At 46.5% G+C, this 26,187-nt stretch overlaps 1 protein-coding gene across 3 annotated transcripts in view; it reads right to left on the bottom strand.

The window, feature by feature from the left end:
* Nucleotides 1–26,187, bottom strand: part of veph1 (ventricular zone expressed PH domain-containing 1) — a 72,372-nt gene that overhangs the window by 12,743 nt on the left and 33,442 nt on the right. For all 3 annotated transcript variants that reach the window (XM_035622969.2, XM_035622970.2, XM_035622971.2), the window contains exons 7-12: nucleotides 20,094–20,317; nucleotides 18,452–18,697; nucleotides 17,366–17,739; nucleotides 13,958–14,097; nucleotides 13,400–13,534; nucleotides 1,526–1,643 (exon numbers count right to left, since the gene is read on the bottom strand). In XM_035622969.2, coding sequence (XP_035478862.2) covers nucleotides 1,526–1,643; nucleotides 13,400–13,534; nucleotides 13,958–14,097; nucleotides 17,366–17,739; nucleotides 18,452–18,697; nucleotides 20,094–20,317 — 1,237 coding nt within the window. The remainder of the gene's footprint in view (nucleotides 1–1,525; nucleotides 1,644–13,399; nucleotides 13,535–13,957; nucleotides 14,098–17,365; nucleotides 17,740–18,451; nucleotides 18,698–20,093; nucleotides 20,318–26,187) is intronic.

The following is a 26,187-nucleotide window of genomic DNA, read 5'->3' as shown; positions in this document are numbered from 1 at the left end:
TCCTGTACGCTCTCCGAAGGCTAAACTGCCTCTCGTTGATTTACAGTACGGACTAATTTACCGTCTCATCACTCACCCAGAGACAATTTGTCATTTCCGTGGAAAGAGGGGAGCAACGATTGAGAAGAGACGAGCAACCGGGAGGGGCGCTTCACGACATAGATCAAGCCAAAGCAAGAAACTTTGAACAGTGAGGAGGCACATGTATGAAAGAGATAAAGATGTTTTTGTATATTATTAGGCTTCATACGATCATTTTTTTAAAAATTCTTTGTCATTATTAAACAGTTTTAAAGTGAAAATAGTCTGTTTTTTTATGTTAAAACTGACAGTGAAATGACGATAGAAAAACAAAACCATCCGAGCTTATATAGGTTCCCTATGAGCCTTGAGCGTAACAATGTCATTCTTTTGGCCGCCGGGACCCAGAAAAATAATTTTAGTGCACAAAGGAACTGCGTCACCCATTGCATAACCGAAAGAAAAAAGGAGAATAGCGTACTCCCGGCAACTAGCCCCCCAGTGATGGAAATGACAGACGTTGGAACAGCCGAATTGACGAAAACAACTCAACCTCGAAAGAGAGAAAGAGAATCCTGTTGATGGAGGAACAAAACCTGGTGAAGAAGGAGACTGCTAGAAAAAAAGTGATGAAACAAGACGGCACGCGGTGTTGACAACTTCCTCGGGAGATGCTCTGAGGAAAAGTACCCGCGTCCGTAACCGGCATCTCGCTACAACAGTGATACCACCTGGAACCTCTAGGGGGCCCGAAAGTTGTCTGTGGCCTCTTTGAGCGCATACAGTACACATCACCAGGACTAAGTCGCTCATCGCAGGGGGTCGCCCATCCAACGTAAACTCATCAGAACTTGAGTCATGATGGCAGCGACTGACTGATTACGGTGACCCTTCACAACAACACTAAACAATGGCAGCGTTCGAAAAAGAGCTGCTCATCACCGGCCAATTCCCCTTCAACTGTTCTGGGAAAAGATTGTTTGCCTTGGAGGTATTTCGAGTGAAAACACTGGAGCTGGCAGGTTTTTTTTACATCACGCCCCCAGAGAAACACAACTGCCCAAGAGAGACAGTCGGATGATGGAAAATGAGGGAAAGAATTTCATTTATTATTTCATTATTATTTAAAGGTTGTTAATATGAGAAGGTTCAAGTGCACATTAAGTTGTTTTACAGGATAATAACAGCGTATCCCTTTATTCCTTCCATCCTTTTCTTCCTCTCTTTTTTTTGTGGTTCGTTTCCTCTCAGCTTCACCTTTTTAATAACTTTTTCATGAATTTATATTGACTGTATGTACGACCATTAAAAATGTTGAATTGAACGTACACGGAAAAAAAAACATTATTCTGTCAGAGCTGAACAGAAATGTGTGTGCGTGTGTGTGCGCGCGTGTGTGTGCGTGCGTGCGTGCGTGCGTGCGTGCGTGCGTGTGTGTGTGCGCGCGTGTGTGTGTGCGTGTGTGCGTGTGTGCGTGTGTGTGTGTGTGTGTGTGTGTGTGTACCTGTGGCCTTCTCAGGGTTGTTACACATGAAGCAGAGCCAACCTCCTCCGTCCTCACTGTATCCAAACAGGTCGAAGAAACGGACCTCCTCCAGCTGCACCTGAAGACTGTCCAGGTCCTGAAGACAGAAGAAAAAGGAGCGTAGACGGTAAAAAAACAAAAACCGATGAGCTCTGACCTATAATATATTCAAACTGCCTGTCATGACCTGTTCTTATCATGCCCTGACCCACAGAGTCAGACGCGGCGGGATACACCTGCAGGAACAAGAACCGCACAACCAACAGGTAAATCCTGGGCACGTATTGTCTTATGAGACATTATTTGAAACCCAAAACGTCTTTGCTCACATTGCTGCCTGCTGTTTATTCATATCGTACGCTGCGTGGTTCACCTCGCTGTGCATATCTGCTCACGACGTGGAAAGTTAATTTAAACAAGTGAAGAGTTGTTTTTGACAGCTGGCATACGCAGATGAAAGCTTTATATATATGGGATTTATACAAACCACGATGATGCATCAGCACCGATCCCGATCCTGTTCGTCATAGTTTATATTACGCAAACAGTGTGAATTTACAGATGAGGTTTTGCAGCCTGCTGCCTAGAAAGTAATGGAATCCCAGATCCCCCATTAGAAATCTCCAAAGACCATCTACACATGGTAAAAGCTTGAGTTCACTTGAAATACACACAAACACACTTCAGTGACACTCGGACCCTTGAGAAAATACATATTTATTTTACGTTAGTGGTTTGGAGAAAGACAAAAACGTTTAAGGAGATGATGGATTACTGTCATTAGGGGTGAGAAGCAGTCTCACCCCCTGTGAGCGTCCATCGTGTATTTACTTTCCTGCATGACATACCTGTGTGGGCGTCTTCACGCTGTGGTTCACAGTTCAAATATCCTGTAAGCTAACACCTGCTTCATTATGTCTCTGGACTCTGACCCTGCAGCAGTCATTTCACATTTTCTGATCATCCATTTAAGAACAGGAGTAGTTTTCGGACTCACAGGAAAAAGGCCCCCGAGGGAGTTGGATCTAAATGAATGTAAAGAAAACCAGGTAGTTGTAATGACTGGCGAGCTACTGGTGTGTTTGACCTTTGAACCCGTTTCCCCTCAGCCCTTGATGTTAATGAGCAAGGATGTAAATGTGAAAGCTCTTTTTTAACACTGTGTATTTCCATTTGGACCACTGCAACCTGGACAAAAAGCAAAGATTCCGCGCACGCGCACACGCACACACACACACACACACACACACACACACACACACACACACACACACACACACACACACACACACACACACACACACACACACACGCTGATTGAAAGACCGATTGTGTTGTTACAACTTAAATAATTGAGGTGAAAGGGTTTCTGCCTGCGGATACAGATAAACCAGGACCATGTGTGGCTGAGAGAGACGACCATCTGTGGGGTTTTTTTACGTGAACATTAAAGACCCCCTCCAATGAAAAATTCAAGTTTCTAATCTTGTTAGCGTGTCCATTCGGGGGGTTTTATATGATACAAGAGATCCTGCGTTATGAGCAAAATAAGCAGTAATCTTATTATTTCCACCTTGGAACTGCGGTGTACAAATGACCGCCTAAAAAAAACCTAATCCGACAACAATAAGTCACATAGAAACCTTTCCATATCCTTTCACCATAAACCTCTGATACCATTTCAAATGGTGTTAGAGGAGAAGCTATGCTACTGTTCTGCTTTTAATGTTGTGGAGAGTGACGCATGATATACATTAGCATTTTGTGTAGTACACAGGAGCAAAAAAAGAAGACAGTGCCCGAGGGAGATATGTGATGTGTGAATACTAAATGAGTCATAGTTGTAGAGTTACATCAAAGTTATTTTAAGGCCAAGAGGGAAACATTTTAATGGGGGGGAAAAAAACGTTCTAAATGTGTAATGTTGAGGGACAGAGCAAGTCTTATTCAGGGTTTATTCAATGCCAGTAGGGGAACTTTAATATTCTGATGTGATTCCCGGCACTACGAGGAGACATGTTGCAAGAGAGAGGGAAAAACCTGATTATGATTACTGGAAAATCCAGAAAATGTCTTCAGAGGAGACAAAGTCGGAGGGAGATGGATCGTAAAAAGATTAGACAGAGAAAACAGGCGAGGCTACAAATGGTTATATTGGTACATTTACTCAACGCTACATCTATCACCTGGCTTTGTGTTGTTGTCAGAGGAGCTTTGTAAAGTCTGAAAAAGGATTTAAATCTGATTTTTCTTAAAATTGTAATAAGTTCCGATTTTTTTTAGATGATGATAAATGACGGGAATGCTCCTGCAACACAACTGACTACAGCCATTAAGTGCATCAGTATCAACAAACTAATATGTACTATGTAAATACTATGATACCGAACCGATGAACTTTTGGTATTTTTTGATGATAACACTTGAGATAGATTTTGATTGTTAGACGTCGAAGTGTTATGCTGAATATTTACATTGATGTACGGTTACTTTTACTTGAGTAAAGGATCTGATCACTGAATTCAATACAAGATATTTATTCTGGGGAAAATGCTACAAAGTGGAAGAGCTCACACTAGTTCATTGTTGAATAGTTTTGTACTATACAACAATGAGTTTTGATTTACAGAGAAATTTAACTGTCCAGTTAGATTATCCAATTCATGCCATATTAAAAAACCTCTCGATGGCGTGAGTCAATGAGAACCAGGCTGTTAGTCACTGGTTGAGCAACAATGTGTAAGAGTGAATGCAGAGCCCACATCCCAGCAAAGAAAAACGAGGAAGACGGCACACGTTTGTTTCCGGAGTCCATTAACCAGAAATCCATCCAGCCACCGTCGGTGTGGTGCCAGGTTCATCACACAGCTGACAGCCCACGATGCACAAGGTAAATGACTTGTGTATGGTTTGAGTAAACTTTTAGGGAAAAAAGAGGCAATGTTTAGAGCAAATTTGCAGCCGGGCAACAAAGGCAAAGCCAATTTTTGGATTTACTATCGGGACCAGAAAAGTGGACTCAGCAAAGACACAAAGAAACAAAAGCTGGTATTATGTGAGTGTGAATATAATCCGTCTATCCTCATGTAACCCCTTCTTCCCCTTCAGTACATACCCCCATTTCTCTCTCTGCGACTCGCTCCATCGCTGTTTTTAGAATCATAATTATAATTTGATCAAGATGCAAGATCGTAACCGCTCATGACTGCAATAATGAAAAGATGTACTGAGAGGAGAGGAGAGAGGAGGAGAGGAGAGAGGAGAGGAGGAGAGAGGAGAGGAGAGGAGGAGAGGAGAGAGGTTTGGTTTCAAAGCCCTTTATTAAGACATTAAACAAACAAATTAAATGATTGTGACCTCAACATTTTGAGGGTAAGACAGTAAAAAAGGAAAAATTTCAAAAATTAACAAATAACTCCCCTCCCTCCCCCACAGAGCACAAAGCTCCCCCAACAGCCCACATCCGGCTGAAGGCCAGCACATCACCCATCATCACAAAGTAGGTGTGTTCCACCCGCAGTCTGGCTTTCAGTAACCCTTTCAGAACCGGCATGGGTTCCACACTGCCCACGTTCTGGGCGCGGTTCCTTCGTGTCAGCCATATGGCCAATTTTGCAGAACCAGATAAAAAGTTTAAAAGAGTGTGCACAGTCTTTTTCTTGGCACAGTATTTTGGGCCAAAAATAAATAATGAAAAGGAAAAAACCTCCCCAAGCCCTTGGAACCACACCTTCAACAAATCAAACATTGGCAACAGGCGAGGACACTGAACAAACAGGTGAACCAATGTCTCAGAGTGTGAACAGAAGATACAGCCCTCCCCTAGCTCCGGATCAAGGTGTGCTCTGTATCTGTTCGTAGCTATCGCCCCATGCACAATCCTCCACTGGAGGTCTGCTGTCCGCTTCTCAACGGGCAGCTTGTACAGGGACCGCCAGCTGCCTTTCGGGGAAATGTCTGGGCCGAAAAACTCAGTCCACCTCGACTCTTCTATCCCTGCCAGAGAGTTCAGGGTCAAGGTCTTTACACAGGCCTGATAGAGGTTCTTCTTCCCTGCCTCCTGAAATGTGACCAGGTGAGGGGTTGTGAAGGACAGCAGCTGGTTTCCCCCCTCCTGCCACTCCCCCACAGCCGGGGTGATGGACAGGGAAGGGAACCTGTACTCACACCCCTCACTCCACTGGTCACACAGGGTGCGGTCTTCAGCCAGTGCTCTCAAGGTTGGTGGCAGAGCAGCACAGACTTCCTCCACCACTCTGTGGACCAGCCTGGCAGAGGTGATGTTGCTGGTCTCCCTCAGTCTGTTGACTGACGCCGCCGTCATCCTCATCAGATGGCCTAGTTTGGTACATCCAGCTTCTCTGAGGTTGGCTCGGAGGCTGGCAGACTGCAGCGTCCGGGTCCTGAGGAAGTTGCTGAAGAACAACGGTTCTTCAAACACCCACAGGCCCGGAGTCTCGTTGACGTTGCGTGTAACCTGGAAAATCTGCCATGCCTCCAGCACAGACGAGTAGAACGGCGTCAGCCCAGTCAGGTCCACGTCCCCAAGTTGTAGGAGGAAGAGGTGCTTGTCATAGCCCAAACGTCCAGCTCTCCTCAGCAGCAGTCGGGCTGTGTCGCACCACCTCGGGACACAGTTGAAAAGTAGTTTTTGTGCTGACTGTAATCTAAATGATGCGATCCTTGCCTGGATGTTTATTAGTCCCTGTCCTCCTTCAGCCACAGGCAGGTAGAGGGCAGCTGCTCGGATCCAGTGTTTACCTGACCAGAAAAAGTCCACGATGGATCTCTGAACTTCCTCTATCAGGCCTCTCGGTGGCGTCAGGGCAATAAGTTTGTGCCAAAGGGTCGAGGCAACCAAGTTATTGACCACCAGAGCTCTTCCCCTATAGGACAGCTGGGGTAGCAACCATTTCCATTTAGACAACCGAGCACACACTTTCTCCTTCACTCCCGCCCAATTCTTCTTTTGAAAACCCTCTGAGCCCAAAAACACTCCTAAAACTTTCAACCCCTCCTGCCCCCACTCAAGCCCCCCAGGCAGACTAGGCATCACCTGATCCCTCCCCTGTCCTACCCACAAGGCTTCACTTTTGGCCCAGTTGACCCGTGCAGACGACGCTCGTTCATACAACGACAGGGTGTCCTGCACATTCTGAACATCCTGCTGGTTGGAAACCAGGATGTTCACATCGTCTGCGTAGACCGAAAGAGCCGGAAAATCCTGGTCGAGTCCGAGTGACCCAGGCACTGTGAGACCACTGAGTCGCTTCCTCAACATACACAGTAATGGCTCAATAGCGAGACTGTACAGCTGACCTGAGAGAGGACAGCCCTGCCTGATACCTCGTTTTACTGGGATTGGCCGACTCAGCCCTGCCCCCATCTTCACCAAACATTGTGCATCACGGTACAATACACCAACCCAAGCCAGAAACCCATCACCAACACCAAACGCCTTCAGTGCAGAAAACAAATATGAGTGATCAACCCTATCAAAAGCTTTCTCTTGATCTAAAGAAACAATGCCAACACTTAAATTATGATATTTACATAAATCAATTACATCACGCATAAGAAAAATATTGTCCATAATTGTTCTGTCAGGAATGCAATAGGTTTGGTCCGAGTGTACAACTATTTCCAGAATGTTTTTGAGTCTATTTGATAAAGCCCTTGAGAGGAGTTTGTAGTCTGTGCAGAGGAGAGAAACTGGCCTCCAGTTCTTTAGTAAGGCCAGGTCTCCCTTCTTTGGCAGCAGAGACAGCACGGCTCGCTGACAGGAGACAGAAAGTGATCCTGTCCTGAAGCATTCCGTTAAAACACTGTGAAAATCAGCTCCCAGAAAGTTCCAAAATTGCTTGAAGAAGTCAGAGGAGAGACCATCAATTCCAGGTGCCTTTCCGGAAGACATCTGATGTACAGCGGTTGTTAATTCCTCCATCGTCAGGTCAGCGTCGAGAGCAGCTTTCTCACCCTGGTTGAGCTGTGGAAGCCCGTCCAGGAGCTCCTCACGGCACTCCTTGCTGCACTCCTCCGCCCCAAAGAGATTGGCATAGAAACCCACCGCATGGCTCCTCATCTCTCCTGGACTGGTGGTCACTCTGCCTCCTGGAAGTTGAAGGCAGGTCATCTGCTTCCTCTGAGCCGCTGACCTTTCTAGATTAAAAAAGAAGGAGGTGGGGGCGTCCATGTCCTTGAGCTGAAGGAAGCGAGACCTAACTAGAGCTCCCTTCACTCTCTCCTGCAGAAAGGAGCTCAACGCCAACCTCTTCTCCTTCAACAGTTGACCTGTTGAGGGGTCTGGATTATTGTGCAACCCCTCTTCAATGTTTTTAATGGTGGTTTCCAGCTCCTGGACAACTACCTTGATTCTAGCAGTCGAATGGGAGGTGTACTGCTGGCAAAAACCACGAATCTGTGCTTTACCCACCTCCCACCACATCTTCAGAGAACTAAAGTTTGTTTTCTCAGCCCTCCACTTCTGCCAAAAGCATTCAAAGCTCTGACAGAAATGACTGTCCTGCAGGAGCTTGTTGTTGAAAAACCAGTGGGATTTGACCCTGTTGCCTGGTGAGATGACCAACTCTACACTAATGAAATGATGGTCAGTGAACCCTACTGGACTGATATTACTGTGTGCTAGTCTTGAGCTGAGGCTTTGAGAGATGTAAATCCTGTCAAGTCTTGCTGCACTCACCCTGTTATTGCTGACCCTCACCCATGTGTACTGCCTAGATTGTGGATGCTTCACTCTCCATGCATCTAACAGATCTATATCTGTGATGAGGCAGTTGAGGCTCTGAGCTGACTGTGGGTGGGGTTCCTCACTTGTCCTGTCAATGGTGAAATCCGTGGTGCAGTTAAAATCTCCACCGATGATGAGCTGATCCTGCTGGTAATTCCTCAGCTCATTTCTTAGGGTTGTAAAAAACCCAACTCTCTCTGTTCCCTGATTTGGAGCGTAAATATTAACGAAACAAAAAACTGACCCTTCTACTTCTGCTCTAACAATAAGCAGACGGCCCTTCACCACTTCAGTAAAAGATACGAGAGTTAACCCTGCAGATGCTTTGAACAGCACAGCTACTCCTGCACTGAAGTTGGTGCCATGGCTAAGGACCCTGGGACCTTCCCACCAAAGACCCCAGTCTGTCTCGTCTGCTGGAGTAGTATGTGTTTCCTGTAGGAACAACACATCTGTATGTTTTAGTGTCGAGAGTTCAGAAATTAGAGCCCTTTTCTGTCTGTCTCTCCCTCCATTGATGTTTAAAGATCCTATCTTGAGGCTCCGCATAAAGAGTTCAGAAAAAAGGAAACAAGTTGAAACAAGGAGAGAAACGTAAATAGAAGAAAACACCATGTGATGCATGATCGTTCTATTTCCTGGTCTTTCTTACAGGTCGAACTATTGACACTTTCCTCAAAGCTGTGATGTGCTTTTTAAGTCGGAAGCGTTTCTTTTCATCCAACAGATCAAACCCGACCACCCTTTTTAGTATACTAACAGATCTGATGAATTTATCAATGTCACTGAAGTGATCGCTCACTTTCACTGATTTCTTGAAAGTCTCATCTAGAAAGTTGTTAATTTCCTCTAGTGAGTAGAGATCAGTACTCTTGACGGGAGTTTCACCAACGGATGTTGTGTCTGACCCCGAGTCATACTCCATGTCATCTCCCTGAGCTGGTGCCTGGCTAGTGGGTCCCCCCTGTTCTTCACTGGGGGTCACACCGTGCTCTCTGTCTGCTTCAGTCCTGACTGCTGCCTGTGCTTGTGATGGTCCTGCACACTGAGAGATGCTCAGGTTTCCTGCAGCCACAGACGCCTGCTGCCTCTCGGCCAGAGTCTGTTCCACCTCCACCACCTCGAGCCCACCAGGCCCACTGGGCGAGGCGGACTCGGGACCGGCCGCATCACCGGCCGCGTCACCGGCCGCCGGCGCCGCATCACCCACCGCTGCCCCGGCGTGAGCGGCGCTGCGCGCCGCATCGGCGGAACCAGACGCGGACGCGGAACCAGACGCGGACGCGGAACCAGACGCAGACTCGGAACCGGCCGCGTCACCGGCCGCGTCACCGGCCGCTGGCGCCGCATCACCCGCCGCTGCCCCGGCGTGAGCGGCGCCACGCGCCGCATCGGCGGAACCAGACGCGGAACCGGACGCGGAGCCGGACGCGGAACCAGACGCGGAGCCGGACGCCGCCTGTCTGTGAGGGCACGCATAGCGTTTGTGTCCCACGTCTCCACACTCGAAGCATTTCACACTTCCCGAGCTTGCATACACCACGTAGTGCCCGTCACCGTGCTTGACTCTGAACGACACCTCCAGAGTTTGCGTGGGCGAGTCCAGGAACATGAAGGCCTGTCGCCTCAGGGACTGGACGTGCCTCAGTTTGGGATCCTTGCATCCCAGGCTCAGCGTCCTGAAGCCGCTGGCCAACTTGCCGAACCTCCGCAGCTCGTTCTCCAGCAGCTCGTTGGGGATGAACGGAGGAACCCCGGACACGGTGATCCGCGTGGAGGGAGCTGACAGCGGGGACACCTGCACGAAGATGTCCCGGATGAACACTCCGCTCTCGACCAGCTGATGGACATGCGGCTCGTCCCTAAGGAACACCACCACGGCCCTGTTCATCCGAGACGCGAAGAGCAGCTGGTCGTGTCCGACCTGCTGTCCGACCGCCAGGAGGACTTCCTCCACGGTGCTGTCACTGTCCGGCGGGACGATCCTCGCTCCCTGCCGGATCGACGGAGGTGGCGTCTCGGAGGACGCCATTCCTCCCGGACACCAAACAGAGACCAAACAAACAAAGCTCCGATCTCTCAATACACACTATAAATAATAAAGACTTACCCGATCATGCACAAATACAGATGAAAAAGGACAGTAGAGATAACTGACAAACAAAAGAACATTCAAATCTCCGCGCCACTCGAACTTCCACCACCACCACTCACGCTCACACAAACCGGAAACGGAAGGGGAGGAGAGGAGAGGAGAGGAGAGGAGAGGAGAGAGGAAGAGAGGAGGAGAGAGGAGAGGAGAGGAGAGGAGGAGAGAGGAGAGGAGGAGAGAGGAGAGGAGAGGAGGAGAGGAGGAGAGGAGAGAGGAGGAGAGGAAGAGAGGAGGAGAGGAGAGGAGGAGAGGAGAGAGGAAGAGAGGAGAGGAGAGAGGAGGAGAGGAGAGGAGAGGAGAGGAGAGGAGAGGAGAGGAGGAGAGGAGGAGAGGAGAGGAGAGGAGAGGAAGAGAGGAAGAGAGGAGAGGAGAGGAGAGGAGAGGAGAGGAGAGGAGAGCTATTTGGAGGTTTTCAGACGGAAGGGAGAAAAACAGTAGGAGGAGGGGAGGGGGGGGGGACGGGAGGAGGACGGGAGGAGGGGAGGGGAGTAGGAGGGGAGACGGAGGGGAGTGTGGGCCAGGAGAAAGGTGAGTGGATGAGAAGTGGGAGTGTTGCAAAGGGGAGTGAGCTGGATGAAGTTCGTCTTTCAGGGCCCCGATGTCGTTCTGCCCCAAAAAGTCTTCTCTATCTAATCTTTGCTGCAGCTCTGCCTGTAGCTTTATCTCTTGGTTTTCAGCCCTTCCTCCTTCCCCGTCCTCCTCCTGCTCCTCCTCCTCCTCCTCCCAACGTTATCTCTCCCCACAGTTGTATCAACAAATGCTCTCACTGTGGGCAACAGAGGAAAAAAGAAAAGGTGGAACAATACTTGTGAAGTATCTCCTGCGTCTCAGGCTTCCACTTTGCTCAGACTCCCATTATATCTTACGCCACGTCTTCCCCCTTTTCCTTTTTTTCACTTCCTCTTCTCTCGCACTACATCCTCTTTTCTGCAGCGATCGCTCAGAGCCCACATCCTCCATTTCATGCAGCCTTTTCAAAACCTTCCTCAACACTCCCCTTACATTTCGTCCACGTTCACCTTCCTCCTTTGACAATAACTCTTTCTTCTCTTTGTCTTTTCCACTCTGTGGGTTTGTATTCCTCCAGGTTTTCTCTGTTCAAATCTTCTGCTATATCACTCAATACTTGTATTTTTAAATTCTTCATCCCAATCTCGGGATTCTTCTCATTGTGATAAATACAGTGTTGGTTCTGCAGTGCAGTTAATGTTCCCTATATAGCTACTTTCAGAAAGTACACTTTCGTGAATTTCCTTTCAGGACGTAAGAACGCAAATGTCCACAAATGTTGCGCCCAGACATTGTCCGGATCACCTGAAGAGGCGCCGGCCCCTCGCCCGGACGTCCTCGACGTGTCCCTGCTGCGGTGCACGCGTCTGACTGGGACAATCTCCCGCCGCGCTCTTCATGTGTAAAAAGGCGATTTTGTTGACATTTTCCAGAAGGTCAGGTCAGAACACTGCGTTTTATTATGTCTTTGCTTTCAACCTATTACTTTTTTATTGACACTGTATCTTTACCAACTCGTTTGTAGTCAGTATCTCACATCCATCCTTCTCCTCTTTTCCTCCCACTCATTCCTCTTACCTTCCCTCGCACCGGCTTTGCATTACCTCTGTGTCATAAAACTACTAAACGGACTTCTCAGAGACCAAACACAAGTTCCCTCTTAAACCTCTGGAAACCTCATAAAGCTCTTTAGTCTCCCTCTAAATCCCCCTGTCAGTACAGATATAATTGGTAACCTTTTCAGACTCATGCATGTTATAGCTCTTCCGCCTTTTCGCATCCCTCCTCTCCTCGTCTTCCACGACATGTGTTTCTGATTGGCTGATTGTGACAGGAGCGAAGCCGAAAGGTCTGACGGAGGGAGAAGCAGAAATGCAGTGCATATGGACGGAGGGAAAGGTTGTGACCCTCTTCCTCCCTCTGTCCTGTTAAATCTCATCCTCTGTGTTCTGTGGGTTTATTTTCTGGTCCCTGGAAAATGAGGCCGAGCTAATTTTTGAAAAGCAAATCGAGAGACATTAAAGGTCGTTGTGTGAGTCTGCCCTGTGCACTTGGCAGGTCTGACGGATCAGTACTGGTGCCAAAACGGACTTTATTAGGATGACAGGGTCGCAGACGCGTATCGCTGATCCTCCTGCAGTTCTTATGTTCTTCTCTTTTTTATATACGTCGCAGTAAGATAACATGCATATACAACTGAGCCTGGTTCTGCCAGCTAGAGATTTCTTCCTGTTAAAAGGGAGTTTACATGTGTACATGTGTTGAGTTTTATGTGAATGACACTGAATGTGTGTGTTTTGTATGTTCAGGCCCTCATATGGTAACTAAAGCTGCTGGTCCATCTCTGTGCAGCCGCGATACACTTATAGAGGAAGACAAAAGACAGCTGTATTATCTTTGCGGGTCTAATTACTTCCTATAGCGACCACTTAGCTTGTCACATTATGAAGGGCCAGGACGGGGGAACACCACCCACATCCACGTACTCTCACACACACACACACACAACACGCACGCACGCACGCACGCACGCACGCACGCACGCACACACACACACACACACACACACACACAGTTTTTGTCTTGTTCAGTCTAGCGTTTCGGCTTTCTCTCTATAACTCAATCTTTCGCACACACACACACACCCAAACACACACACACACACACACACACACACACAAACACACACACACACGCACACACACATGATAAAGATGAGACGTCGGCCAGAGCGGAGGCCTTGTATACAAAAATGTCCACTTGGTGCTCTCCATATTTACACAAAGTCAATGTTGAACTTTAACACTTTCCTATCATGGTGACTTCATCCTCTCAGCTGGAGACACACACAAACACACACAAACACACACAAACACACGCGCACGCAGGCACGCACACACACACACACACAAACACGCACACACACACTGTGCTGGTCCAGTACCTTCCTGTGTGGCGTGGTGTGCTGTGTCATAGCCATGGGGAAACTGTGAGCCCCTTTCAGCTGCGTCTTCCCCCAAAGAGCAGCCAGTCTCAGGACACACTCGTCCCTGGAGCACAGCGGGACACTGGACTTACTCTGGTTGAGAGGGAAAACAAACAGTTAACGCAACACATACATGTGAATGGGGAAAGTGTACAGGGATACATGTGGGGAGAGACAGAGGGAAAAGGGTTGGGAACCAAAGTCATGTCTCTCTTTACATACAACAGATGCCACCACTTCTTTACGTCGCAGGACATTCATCAGGTGTGAAGTACTTTCAGTTATGACGACAACATACAGTATTTCAAACGGTCAGCCTCAGGTTTTTAAAATTGTTTGTGAAAGGCTTTTCTCTACAACTACACTGAACAGCAAACTACATGCAAAGATATAATTCAATGATTTAATCCTGTGATTTTAGACCGTTATGGCTCAGTAGCATGACAGACAGTATGGGACATTATAACGCCTTGACATGAAAGGCTTGACGGTCAGTTGTCTCACGCTTTTATGCACCTGTAAATGCAGCAGCATCATGTGAATCCACAGGTGAGGCTGTCGGCTGGTCAGGTTGAAACAGGACTTGGCGTACAGGCAGTAGTGGCCCTTCAGAGGACAGGAGAACGACAGCTTGGCCACGCTGCCTCGGTTGGAATCTGTCACACACACACACACACACACACACACACACACACACACACACACACACACACACACACACACACACACACACACACACACACACACACACACACACACACACACACACACACACACACACACACACACACACACACACACACACACACACACACACACACAGTGAAAACAATGAAATTATCCATTTTATTTTACTCGTTGCGCAAAAGTTGCACTGCTGAAACTCGAGGCTCAACAACCCCGACCTCACTCGGCTCTCTTTCCATTCGCATGCGTCTTAGTGTCTCTTGCACATATGGACTTGTGAAACACTGGGAACATACTTAAAGAGTGAATCATACACATTCAGGGACAATGCATCTTGTAACCACCCAAAAAAGCAGAGCCTCTTCTCTTCCCACCACCGCCCCCCACAAACGTCCAACCTCTCTGCCAAGGAGAAGAAATCAGGGAAGAGCCCCTGAACAGTCTCTGTGGTTCACATGGAAATCATCTCATAAATCAGAAGGAAGATGAAAATGTAATAATCATTGCACTCTTATTTCCATCATCGTCTTTTTCCCTTCAGACAAAACACTCTCTGGCAGAAGGATAGATTGATACTGCTCAAACTACAGAAGTTGGACATTGTACACATCCAACCTCAGCTGATCCGGGTGTAGGTGTCGCCTTTTCCCCGTTTCCATTGTTTTTGATGAGCTAAGCTAACTGGCTGCCTGCAGTAGCTATTTATTTACCAGAAAGATGTGAGCATGCTCTCTCCAGAGAGCGATGAGTGCATTTCAACTCATCTTCTCCTCGATAATCATAAAAACTATATCTCCTGCGACTTTTAAATGACAAAGTGCAACTAGCTTCGCTTCAGGTGACTGAAGTGGCCTGAGTTATTCACAGCAAAACCTTTCAACCTTCCTTTGTTTTTACCTGCAAAAGCAATCTGATCTCACATGTTCAAGAAAAGCTTCTGGCTCCATAACATATTCAAGCAACAGCTCCCGAAAGGCCGCGGTGGCTGCACCTTCCTCGAGTGTTGAGATCCGTGAGATCGATGACACAGTTAACAGAGACATAGAAGATGTAACTTTATGTCACATCCATTGCTCGACACGGTCAGCTCCTCCGGATGAACTAAACGGTGCTTCACTCATTAGCACACGACTGAGTGTACATGTGCGATTATCCTCGTACCCCGAGAAGAAGAAGGCAGCAGCGTGATGACTGTCATCTAGCTGAGACAGCCTGTGACATCATATCCTAAGGGCCTTGGGGTTGATTCTCATTAAGCGTCTTAATACTAGCAGAGCAAAGTACTAATTACGTGTGTGTGTGTGTGTGTGTGTGTGTGTGTGTGCGTGTGTGCAAAGGAATGTAATGTGCAGTTGTATATTTATATTTATATTTGTATGTGTGTGTGCCGTACAGTGTGCACTGTTTTGTATTATTGAATTTGTGCTTGTGAACATCTACACACACACACACACACACACACACACACACACACACACACACACACACACACACACACACACACACACACACACACACACACACACACACACACACACACACACACACACACACACACACACACACACACACACACTACAAGTGTGTAATGTCCCAGAGATCTTGTCTCTGTTCTGTGAACTTGTACAATAAAAAAAATGTATATTTAATGTTTGGTTTAAGTAAAATTTAGCTGAAAGATTTATAAGACATGAAATTATATTTCAGTTTGGGAAGGGCTGGATCAACAAGCTTATTCAATATGGTCATGAAGAAAATATAAATATCTCAGATATGCGGACAGGCGCTGCTAAGAGATGGTAATGGAGGTTTAACTCAAGTGAAACAAATCAAATTGAGAAATCATCAGACCTGAATGAAAATAAAATATCAAATCCCTGAATATGGGAAGAGACGAGAGGGGAAATGCGAAAAAATGGATTACAGAGTTTAAGTCAAATGGATTAGATTATCTCAGAGACGTAAGAGGGTTTTTATTTCATGGTTTCTTTTTTTTCTTCAAATGAACTGCGTGACCTTTCGCCTCCGGTCGGCGTTCACCGCTGAAGCTACGGTACGAAAGTGCACCAACATACACATCCACGCACAACACTCATCTGTTTCTACTTAGACCTGGCTGTGTTGTATTGATGTAACCGAATACGATGACCCTGCCCGCCGCAAAACGATTCTTTGCCTCCATACCTGGGTTAATTTTTCCATTAACAAATGAGCTCCGTGACAATGCCCCATAGGACTTGGCTCACAGCCTTTAACATTAAAGTTCTTTCTTCCACTCCAGATGAAGTACAAGCTCAAACATATCCCAAGGAAAGAATAAAGCAATAAATTGATGCATTAGCTTACTGATCTGTGCTACAGATCTCTGACGACTTGGTTAAAATAGTCAGAAACACAAAACTGTGCTTAGAGACATGTTGCTTCATTACAATAAACATGAGCGCCGTCCCGCTGACGTAAATGCTCGCTATCGCAGCGAACCCACAGCTGAAATTTGTCCTTCAAAAATACACACATTCAGTCCAGTTTCAGTCGGATACGCTAAAACCTGCTCTGCGCCAGATGTTTAAGGAAATGAAATTAGTTTTACTTCAGCAGGAACAAATGGGCTCGGGGACTAAAAGCCACATAAAGGACAAGGAAATCAGACAGTAGCGAGAACCACATGTTTTTTCATTGAATTTGTTGATAATAAATAATACAAAAATAAGTAGTTCCAGCCTAAAGTCCTGAATATTCTATTGTAAAGCATAACTGGTAAACCAGTGGATGACATCGGCGGGGTCCAAACTAACAAACTTGTCTCAACAAGATAAAAATAAACAAGTATGTAAAAGGCTGTCAATTGGGACAGAATTGTACTTGGTGTCTGTCCAAACAGGATATAGAAGTAGAAAAATATCACACACACACACATATTCTCTGGACGGGATTAAATTCACTTATCATGCACGTGTAATATTAACATCCAACGACTCCCCTTGGAGAAATGAATAAATCCCTGTCTGACTGAGGCTTTAAGAGACACTCATCAGCTGCTACTCACTGGCGGAGAAGAGGAGGTACAGCAAATCCATACTTCATCATTAGTCAGCCCCAGCCACCACATGTGACTGGGATCTCATCCAGGTTCAGCAGGTCACAGAGACCTTTGCTCTGCTCCTCGTTTAACCGTTTCACTACTGCATCGACGGACAACGCTGTCGTCGAATCACCGCCAAAGGGCGACGCATTCACCTTCTATCACACACTGCTCTGGTACCGGGATCCGCTGGACCACGTCTCTGCAGAAATCTCTGACCGTCTCCATATTGTCTCTCAGATGGACGAAGAGTCTGTCGGCCTCGCCCCGCTCCTCCGCCTGCCCCTCCTCCGCTGGCCCTTGCCCCGCCACTCTGACCCCTCCGTCCGGGCCAGCGGTCGTTGGCACCGAGCCGCCAGCGGCGCGCTGGCCGTCGGCAGGTGGTGCTTCCCGGTCCTCCGGGCGATGATTAGTCGACGTGTCGGAGGAGGAGACGTTGTCGGGACCGGGCTCCGCTCCGTCACCGTCCTCCCCGGCGTCCGAGTTGACGGAGCGTGAGCGCGCAGCGTGGAGAGCCAGGCTCTTTGACCTGACGGAGGAATAAAGCAGTTAGTTAGTGCGACGCCGTTGACGATCCAAACGGCTCCAAGTCAGCCTGCTTCTTCCAACACGGAGATTTGTGTGTTTTGACACCTTGCGGGTAGAGAGTTTGGTTTGGTTCTGAAACCCCGTTTCCGCAATATTTCAGCACCACATGACAATAGAACTGTGGCCACAAGTACATTTTTACTTAATCTATAATCTATCAAACTTTCTCTTTGTATACATACAGTGTATATAAAAATAAACGTAGTCACCGGGTCTGGAGAGTGAAGTCAACGCAGATGTGCCTGAAGCCTTAAGAATTAAAGGTTTTTATAAGCAAATATAGGTTTATATTTAGCTTTGTCCAGTTACTTTCACACGTAACTATGGTTTTATCTGGATGTAAAAAAAAAAAAGTTAAGATAAAGCTGTTAGAGGCTGTAAAATATCACATACAAAAAATGTATCGTCACGATTATCATTATTCTCAGTCATGTACTTTCTGCATATGAGAGTTAGATATTCTTCATTCTTTTGATCAACAATGTCTTTAACTCTTGACTAATAACGGGACCTCTTGTTAATTTGACTGGAAATCAGTAATATCAACCGGACTACACGGGGACAGTGAAAACAACGTGTTCTTCGTTAAAAAAAATAAACTTTTACTGGTGAGTCAGATTCTCAGGTGGTGACAGAGGAACAAAGCGGCCGACCTGTTGAATCTCATCTCTCGTCTCTCCTCCCTGACGCCGTGGCTCAGGCTGTAGCGTCGCAGCGAGGCGGGAGAGTCCTCCTCCGCCTCCTCCTCCTCCGCCTCTACCCCGTCTTCTCCCATTTCCTCCTCGAAGGCCTGGAGCTTCGCCTGAAGTTGCGGCTCCGACCCCTTCCCGACCCCACCTCCCCTCCGTCCAACGGCGGGAAGAGATGCACAGGGAGAAGGCGGGCACGCCTCGTCCAGCCTGTCACAAAAACGCACGGGGCAAAGATGTTGAATGGCGGCCAGTGGGCACGTGTGATGAGGCCGGACAGACACGTTTGGACGGATTTCAGCATCCTCACTGTCCCACTCGCTCACGTTCCGGCTAGCTGTTCTGTAATTCCCTCTTTCTCACGTCGACTGGGTCTATTTGTGTATCTCTCGCACACTGCGTCCCCCCTTTCTCCCTCTCTCCCTGGCTAAATCTCCCCCTCTCCCTCTCTCTTTTTTGGCTTTGTTTTCCTTTGCCCTGGTTTCTGGTTCTCTTCTCCCTCTCAAGCTTTACTAATTATTCCCTCCCTCCATCCCTCTTTATCTTCCCGTCCCTATTTGTTTTTTCAAAAGCGGCCTTTATAAGCTAATCAAACGTTCCACTTGTTTGCAGACAGAGGATTTCAAACCCTGCCATTGTTGCTTCTCTTCTGTCCTCACCCCCGGCTCTTTCACTAATAAACTACCCTGCCTGTCTCTCAATCCCTCGGTCCTGTAAATCTTTCTTCCAGTAGACCCCAAGCAAAGCCCTCTTGAAGCCTCCGATCCGGCACACAATGTTCTCGTTTCGAAAGGGAGCAGTGCGTGTCATTCCCACACTGCGGCGAAATTTTGGCACATTAACGCGCAAACACATGAACATGCTCACGTGTTGTGCACAAATACCGCGTATGGAACTTGGAAGCACGTTTCATAATTGTGAATAGAAATTATAATATGAAAGAAGTCATTACAGGACAGAATCAAATATGAGGCATAAGAAAGACAATCATTTTATCCGTCTATAAATAATAATAACCCAACATGTTTTTAAGGTTTTAGTATCGCAAATCAGTTGAATGTGAGTGGGATTTATATTTAGGTTGTCTTGGCTGAGAACAAGTTTCAAACAAGTCTCAAAACGATGGACTACTCGCTGTGACATGCAGTTAAATAAGTCACTATTTATGCATCTATGTGGCTTCAAACGTCAATATATGTTGAAATTATCTTAATAATTATGCAATGTGCTTTGTCTACATTGAAAAACTTCATCCATCTTACTTAAAGTCAAATGAGACCTTATGCAAGATCCAATAAAAAATGCCGTAGTACTTCGAACTGTATTTATTTAAGTAATTTTTTTGTTAACGGTAAGCAATAACTACACCGGCACTCGTTTAGAAATGTATGTGCACCCACTGTCAAATCACACTGTGAGGTGACCTCTGACCTCTGAGGATAAAGAGAGGAATGTGGAACAATGTTGAAGCAGAGTTCTGAACATGAGCTAAACATGTGCCCATTTAAATACAACACTTTCTTAACTGTAGTAGCCCTTGGTCGTGTCTGGGACAAATGTGCTTTATGGAATTTATAAGAGCATGCAGGATCTCAGCAGGACCAACCTGCAGCGTGATGCCACGCCCTCTTCCAGCCGTCTCCCCAGCAGTCTGGCTATGGCCGTGAAGGAAGAGTTGCTCATCCTGTAGATGTCTTTCCCGCAGCCTCCCAGCAGAGACGGGTACCGGTCGGTCAGAGCTCTGATCTCCAGCAGCAGGGTGTGGTGGAAGCTGTGCTCCATGCTGCCCAGGAGGGACACCAGGTAGACCAACGAGCCGTGAGCGTGAGTCTGGGGACAGGAGACAACAGAGGAGGGGGAGCAAAGTTGTTCAAAACATAACATGTGATGTTGCGATCCATGCAGTTTATCTGTAATGTTGTGGAGTTCTAAGCGGACTGTGTGTTGTGTAATGGGAAGTTTTGTTCCACTGCATGTGCTTTGGTTGACAGAGAGTGAATTTTTGATCTAATTTGCCTCACATCAGTTTAACACTTCCAGGCATTAAGGGGGGTTTGTCGTAACTTCTTGTGCTTCTACATCAAGACAAACAATAATAAATACTAACACATGCAGCTGGCTCTCGGCAAAGCTTTGAAAATATGAACATTACAAACATCGGGGTTTGTAATGTAATGACACACACACACACACTCACTCACTGTGCTTTCCGTATAAGCTGTATCCACATCATATACAGTATACAACCTCAGCTTTGATAGAAGATCTGTAAAAGTTAAAATGTGTCTCAAACTCAAACCTCTGCTTCTGCTTCTAATATGCAATAATGCAGTCCTGTAAATGCAATATGCAGTTTAAACTGCACGGTTTTGACCCTGGATCCCGATCCATTACTTAACAAATAACAGTCATGATTTCAAGTAGCGTAAACCAGTCAACACACACAAAAAAAAATTGTTGTGATAACAGCGAAACAAAGGCGAAATGATCCATATCGGCTCTCTTGCAGCGTTTTAGTGCGGAACCAGTCCTGAAACAGGACTCTTTGTTAAATCTAGGTATCTAAAGCTTGTAAAACAAATGACAGTTTTAAAGTGCTCCCTCTCTTCCTCTGACTGAAACTCTGATGATTGATGGAGGGTCAGAAAGACGGACAGAGCCAACCTGCGCTCGCGGAGCTCAAGGACACCTTGTAACGAGGAGAGGAGGAATGTAGTTACTGTTTGGGCACGTTTCACAAGCGCTCTCTGTAGGATACTCAATTATTATGAGACTGCTAAAAGTACCAGGAAATGTAGAGTATGACTTTATACTGTAACAACACGCCAAGCAAGTATTTGGGAGTTTCAGAGATCCGGCACAAAAAAAAATGAAACAGGAGCCGAGGCTGCACGACTTCACTGAGATGTGTGATACTTTTAGTTTGGCTCCTTGGGAAACACCCACACATTACAGCAGAATCATTTACAGTGATACATTCAACAGTAATGCTATTAAAAGACTGCCAGGTCACGAAGGCCTCCTTAATCATACGCTACAGATCGTGTTTAATTGTTTGGGGGGGAAAAAATCACTCGGCCTTGATTCGGTTTGACTCATACATTGTACAATCTTGCAAAAGAGTATAACAACAGGAAGTATCTGATAACTATGAACTGTTGTATTTAATTATGAGTTTTCATGTTCTCCAAAAAAAACTAAATGATGGCAGAGGGAAACGATATTCCCCCGACGTGCAGCTCTGACAAGACAGATATAGATCTGGAGAAAGAAATCAGTTCTTTCTGCCTCACGTGTGCACAAATACACACACACACACAAACACACACACACACACACACACACACACACACACACACACACACACACACACACACACACACACACACACACACACACACACACACACACACACACACACACACACACACACACACACACACACACACACACACATATAAGCTTTTCCTCTGAGAAGAACACAACTTGGCCCATTTGTTCCCATCACTTCATTAATTCCAACAACAGCGCTGGGAGCCAATCTCCTGTGGCAGATGCACGTGTGCTCGTGTGTAAGAGATATGTGTTTGAAAAAAACAAACAACCTCATTTGAATACGGAATGATTCTGAATTTTTAAAAAGAAAAAGAAAAAAAACCCTAAAGAAAAGAAAGCCTTGGTCGACCGACACACCAGATCCTCTCTCTGCTCACTGACCTCTTTCTCGGTCACTTAGTTTCCCCTGATTGTCCATCTGCACACCGTTCTCCCTCCGCGGTCTGGCTCTCGACTCGCTCCCTAACAAGGCCCGCGGGGAACGGAGATAATGCCGTGCGCATGAATGTCTGCTTTCTTTCTCAGAGAGCAGAGGTGACAATCATCATACTCTGTATAACAAGGGAGAGACCGCTTCGGTTTAAGGAGCCTTCTCATTTCTACCTGAACTGAGGGGCCAAGAGGGATGTGAGCAAGCTAATATTGATATTACAGCAGAAATGATATTCCCTTCGGTATAATGGTACAAAAACATCACGCTTAATATATTAGCTATTCTAAATATCATAATTTTTTTTTTCCGGTCAATCCAATCTTGTTCGTGTGTTTACACTGTACGTACAATGACGGTTTACCAAAGGTTTCGAGGAGAATTTGTGAGTTCACTCTTTATTTTTGTGTTACGAATTCCTCTCTCTACAGGTTTAATACTTTCGAATCACCCCTATATGGACTGCGCAACATATTCTGTCTAGATACATGTGGTTCCCAACCTTTTTTGTCTTTGTGATCCTTCAAACAATGCAAAGTTAAAGTGCGATGTTTCTATGAGCTATGAGCAAAGAATGAGTTTACCTAACAAATAGGTTTTCATGAAATAAAGAAATAAAACTGTGCAGAGGCAAAAGGAATGTCTGAAGAGTTAAACTGATTTAATGCAACATATTTACTTTGCCCCCCACTTCTCATTATATTTCCGAACTTGTTAAACACTTCAGATCGATCTCTTGAACCCCAGATTGGCAACAACTGCTCTGTTGTTTCTAAATAAAGGGATTTTGATTTGTAATTTAACTTTTATTTTTCCATTATTAAGAGGGAACACAACATCAAATCAGTGCAGCCTTCAAATCCTTACTTTGGCGAAGTAAAATCCTTGTATGGAAACTATGATTGGAACCAAATGATATGACTGCAATGCCGTCTATTGTTTCTTGTGTGTGCTGTATACTTTGTGGTGTGTTTGATGTGTTGTTGACCTAATTAACATTCAGAAGACGCAGGACAAAAACATGAAAGACTGCAACACAATGCAAACACATTCAAGATCAACACCAACTAAAGCCTCAGACCAGGGAGTTGAATTTCGGTCGACAGCAAATAGAAATATTTCACTTCATCGGAGAGATTTATTACCGTATTGACTGCTGGATTTAACAGAATTGTACAGTGCACACAGAATTCACTCAGGAACTGTGATATATTCTGATCTAACAGTTCAGAAACATAATATAGACTAACTCCCTTCAGGAGGTCAAAGGAAGCCAAGGAGAGAGTGTTGCAACCCTGTTAGAAACGTGTGTGTGTGTGTGTGTGTGTGTGTGTGTGTGTCTGTGTGTGTGTGTGCATGTGTGTAGGGCACAAACACAAGCCCACGGGAGGCACTCTCCACTGCCATCACCAGGAGGCCTCTGCAGAGGCATTTCCCAGAAAAACATGGGTTATTTATCAAATGGTTCCAATGTGAAGAAAGACAGGACACTACAGTCCCACCAATTGTGTGTGCACGAGAGCGTGCATGTGTGTACGTGTGTGAGTATGTGTGTGTGTGCCGAAGCGGGGTTGGCAGGTTTTTCGACAAGAAGATTGAGGAGGAAGGGAGTTTTTGGAGGAAAGGTTGCCCTGGAGTAATAGAAATCTTTATTATGGTTTCCAGATCCATGATTTCTGTTTGTGTGTGTGTGTGTGTGTGTGTGTGTGTGTCTATATATATCTGTGCATATGTGTATGTGTGTGAGGGTGGGTGGGCGTGCACTTCATCTGCAGACAGTCGTGATGTATTCTTCCCCCTTTGGTTAATTTCCCCAAATTGTCGTTAAACTGCCTTAAATGGACCCAGAGGAAAAGAGAGAGAGGGAACCCTCGCCCTGTCCTGCTGTCCCCTCCATCCATCTGCACACACATGCACACGCACACACACACACACATACACACACACACACACACACACACACACACACAAAAGCCCTTGCAATGACATCACTCACACACTTCCCTCTCCACCTCACCAGTTGGCGGCGAGGCCACCTTGCAGTTTGCTCCCGTCGTTAGGCTAATAAACCTGTAATCAACGGCTCAAGTGTTTTAGCAGAGGGCTCCTGTCACACTCGATAACACCACTTCTGACTTCAAGAGAAGTTGCTGTTAGGGACCAAAGAGCAGCCAAGTCCGCAGGGCCGCCAGCGGTCCGCCATAGGACGAGGCTCACGGGACACGTTGGGCTCCATCAGCAGCAAAGTGTTGAGTGCTGTATTAGTGCTGATAGGCGTAATGGTCTCATGAGTAGTATTCTGAGATCCAAATGCCTTTGCTTCATTGAATTAGAGCAAAAAAAAAAGGAGCTTCGTTAGTCGGTTAATGTTCCCTTAAATTGTGTTATGGCTGCACCATTAGGCTAAGGTTTCTTAAATATTCCTTCAAATGAGATCTTTTATATTTTCCCTCACCAGCGCAGCACTTCGTGACCCCCCTCCCCTCCCGCGGGCCCGGCATGTGCTTGTGTCGGACAGCGACGCTCCCACCGGACACCGATGTGGACGTGAGACAGCTCAGTCAAGACCTCCGGATCTGCCCGGCCTGTCCGGTCTGACAGTGTGTGTGTTTTACTCTTGGCAGGACAACAGAGAATGAGTCATGTGAGATTGCAGCCCATTCCTCCCTTCCTCATTAAAATAATCACTCCTGTCTGTTTCAGTGTGTGTTAGTGTGTGTGTGTGCGTGTGTGTGTGTGTGTGCGTGCGTGTGTGTGTGTGCGTGTGTGCCTGTTTGTCTGTGCGAATGCCCACTGTCAGGTATTCAACCTGCGTTCACAGCATTATTCCCAGGCCATTTTACATGAGTGGCAGCTTGTCTTTACTTCACAAACATCTGCAGCAGAATCAAAAAATGTATCCAACCGGGTGACAGCCGATTTCAAGAAACTCGGCTTGTTTCAGTTATTTCCCTCAGACCAGGTGGCAACCCACCGCGAGGTCACCCGCTGGTTAATGAACTGCTGCTTTGAAGCCTTGAGCTTCGCATTTTGACCAGCGCCATGTTGAGGTTTTTGGAAACCGGACGTAGAATTGGGGGTGGGGGGTCTGACTAATTCACAAAGTGAACATCATGCTGTATTGAAGCAGACGAAAAACAAGCGAATAGTAAACGTTTACTGACGTTACAAGTCAAGTGAGAAAGAAGTAAAGTCATTTTCTCTAGAATTTCATAGAAACTGACCTTTTCTTTGCAACCAGTGAGCCACCATATGCCGGTGTTTCTAGAGAACACAGGCTGCAGGCACTTACGCATCGGCTTGATTTTCGGAGCCGGTGACTGTGTCCGTCTTTACATACAGTCTGTGGCACAGACACTGGTGTGTCTCTTCACATTCCTTAAAGACAACTATCATGCCACTCGAGTTCCAGGCGGAAGTATTGTTTGGTCACTGTCGTAAAGACGTGGCAGTAGATGCAGGTACTTTTTCCTCAGAGCTCCCGAGGACGTGGTCCACATCACTTTGGAGATAACGGAGGAGAAGAAAGAAGTGTGTACACCGAAGCTCCTCCTTCGTCTTCTGGCTCCTTGCGTTAACTGGCATCAGCAGCAGCTCTAACTCAGTGCCAGCTGGATTATTTTTCTCGTGCGAGAGGTTGAGTTCTTTTTTTGCCAATTCGGCTGTTCCACTTGTCTGCCACGGTCACATCACTGCGGGAAGACACCGGGACAACGCTATTCTCTCCCTTGCTTTGGTTACGAAATGGGTGACGCAGTTCCCTCGTGCCGTAAATCTTTTCGTCATTTTTTCCCGCAAAAGGCCCGTAGAAGGCTTTAAGGGACCAACATATGCTGTCGTCGTTTTTTTTCCTATCGCCATCCCACTGTGCAATCGGTTTTGACAGCATAATGACAAGTTTAGGCCCAAAGAGTTGACTTATTCTGCTTTAATT

Source organism: Scophthalmus maximus, chromosome 11 (assembly GCF_022379125.1).
Source record: "Scophthalmus maximus strain ysfricsl-2021 chromosome 11, ASM2237912v1, whole genome shotgun sequence".
NCBI lineage: Eukaryota > Metazoa > Chordata > Actinopteri > Pleuronectiformes > Scophthalmidae > Scophthalmus > Scophthalmus maximus.
Note: the sequence above shows the minus strand (reverse complement) of the source record. Positions and strands in the feature narration are given on the sequence as shown.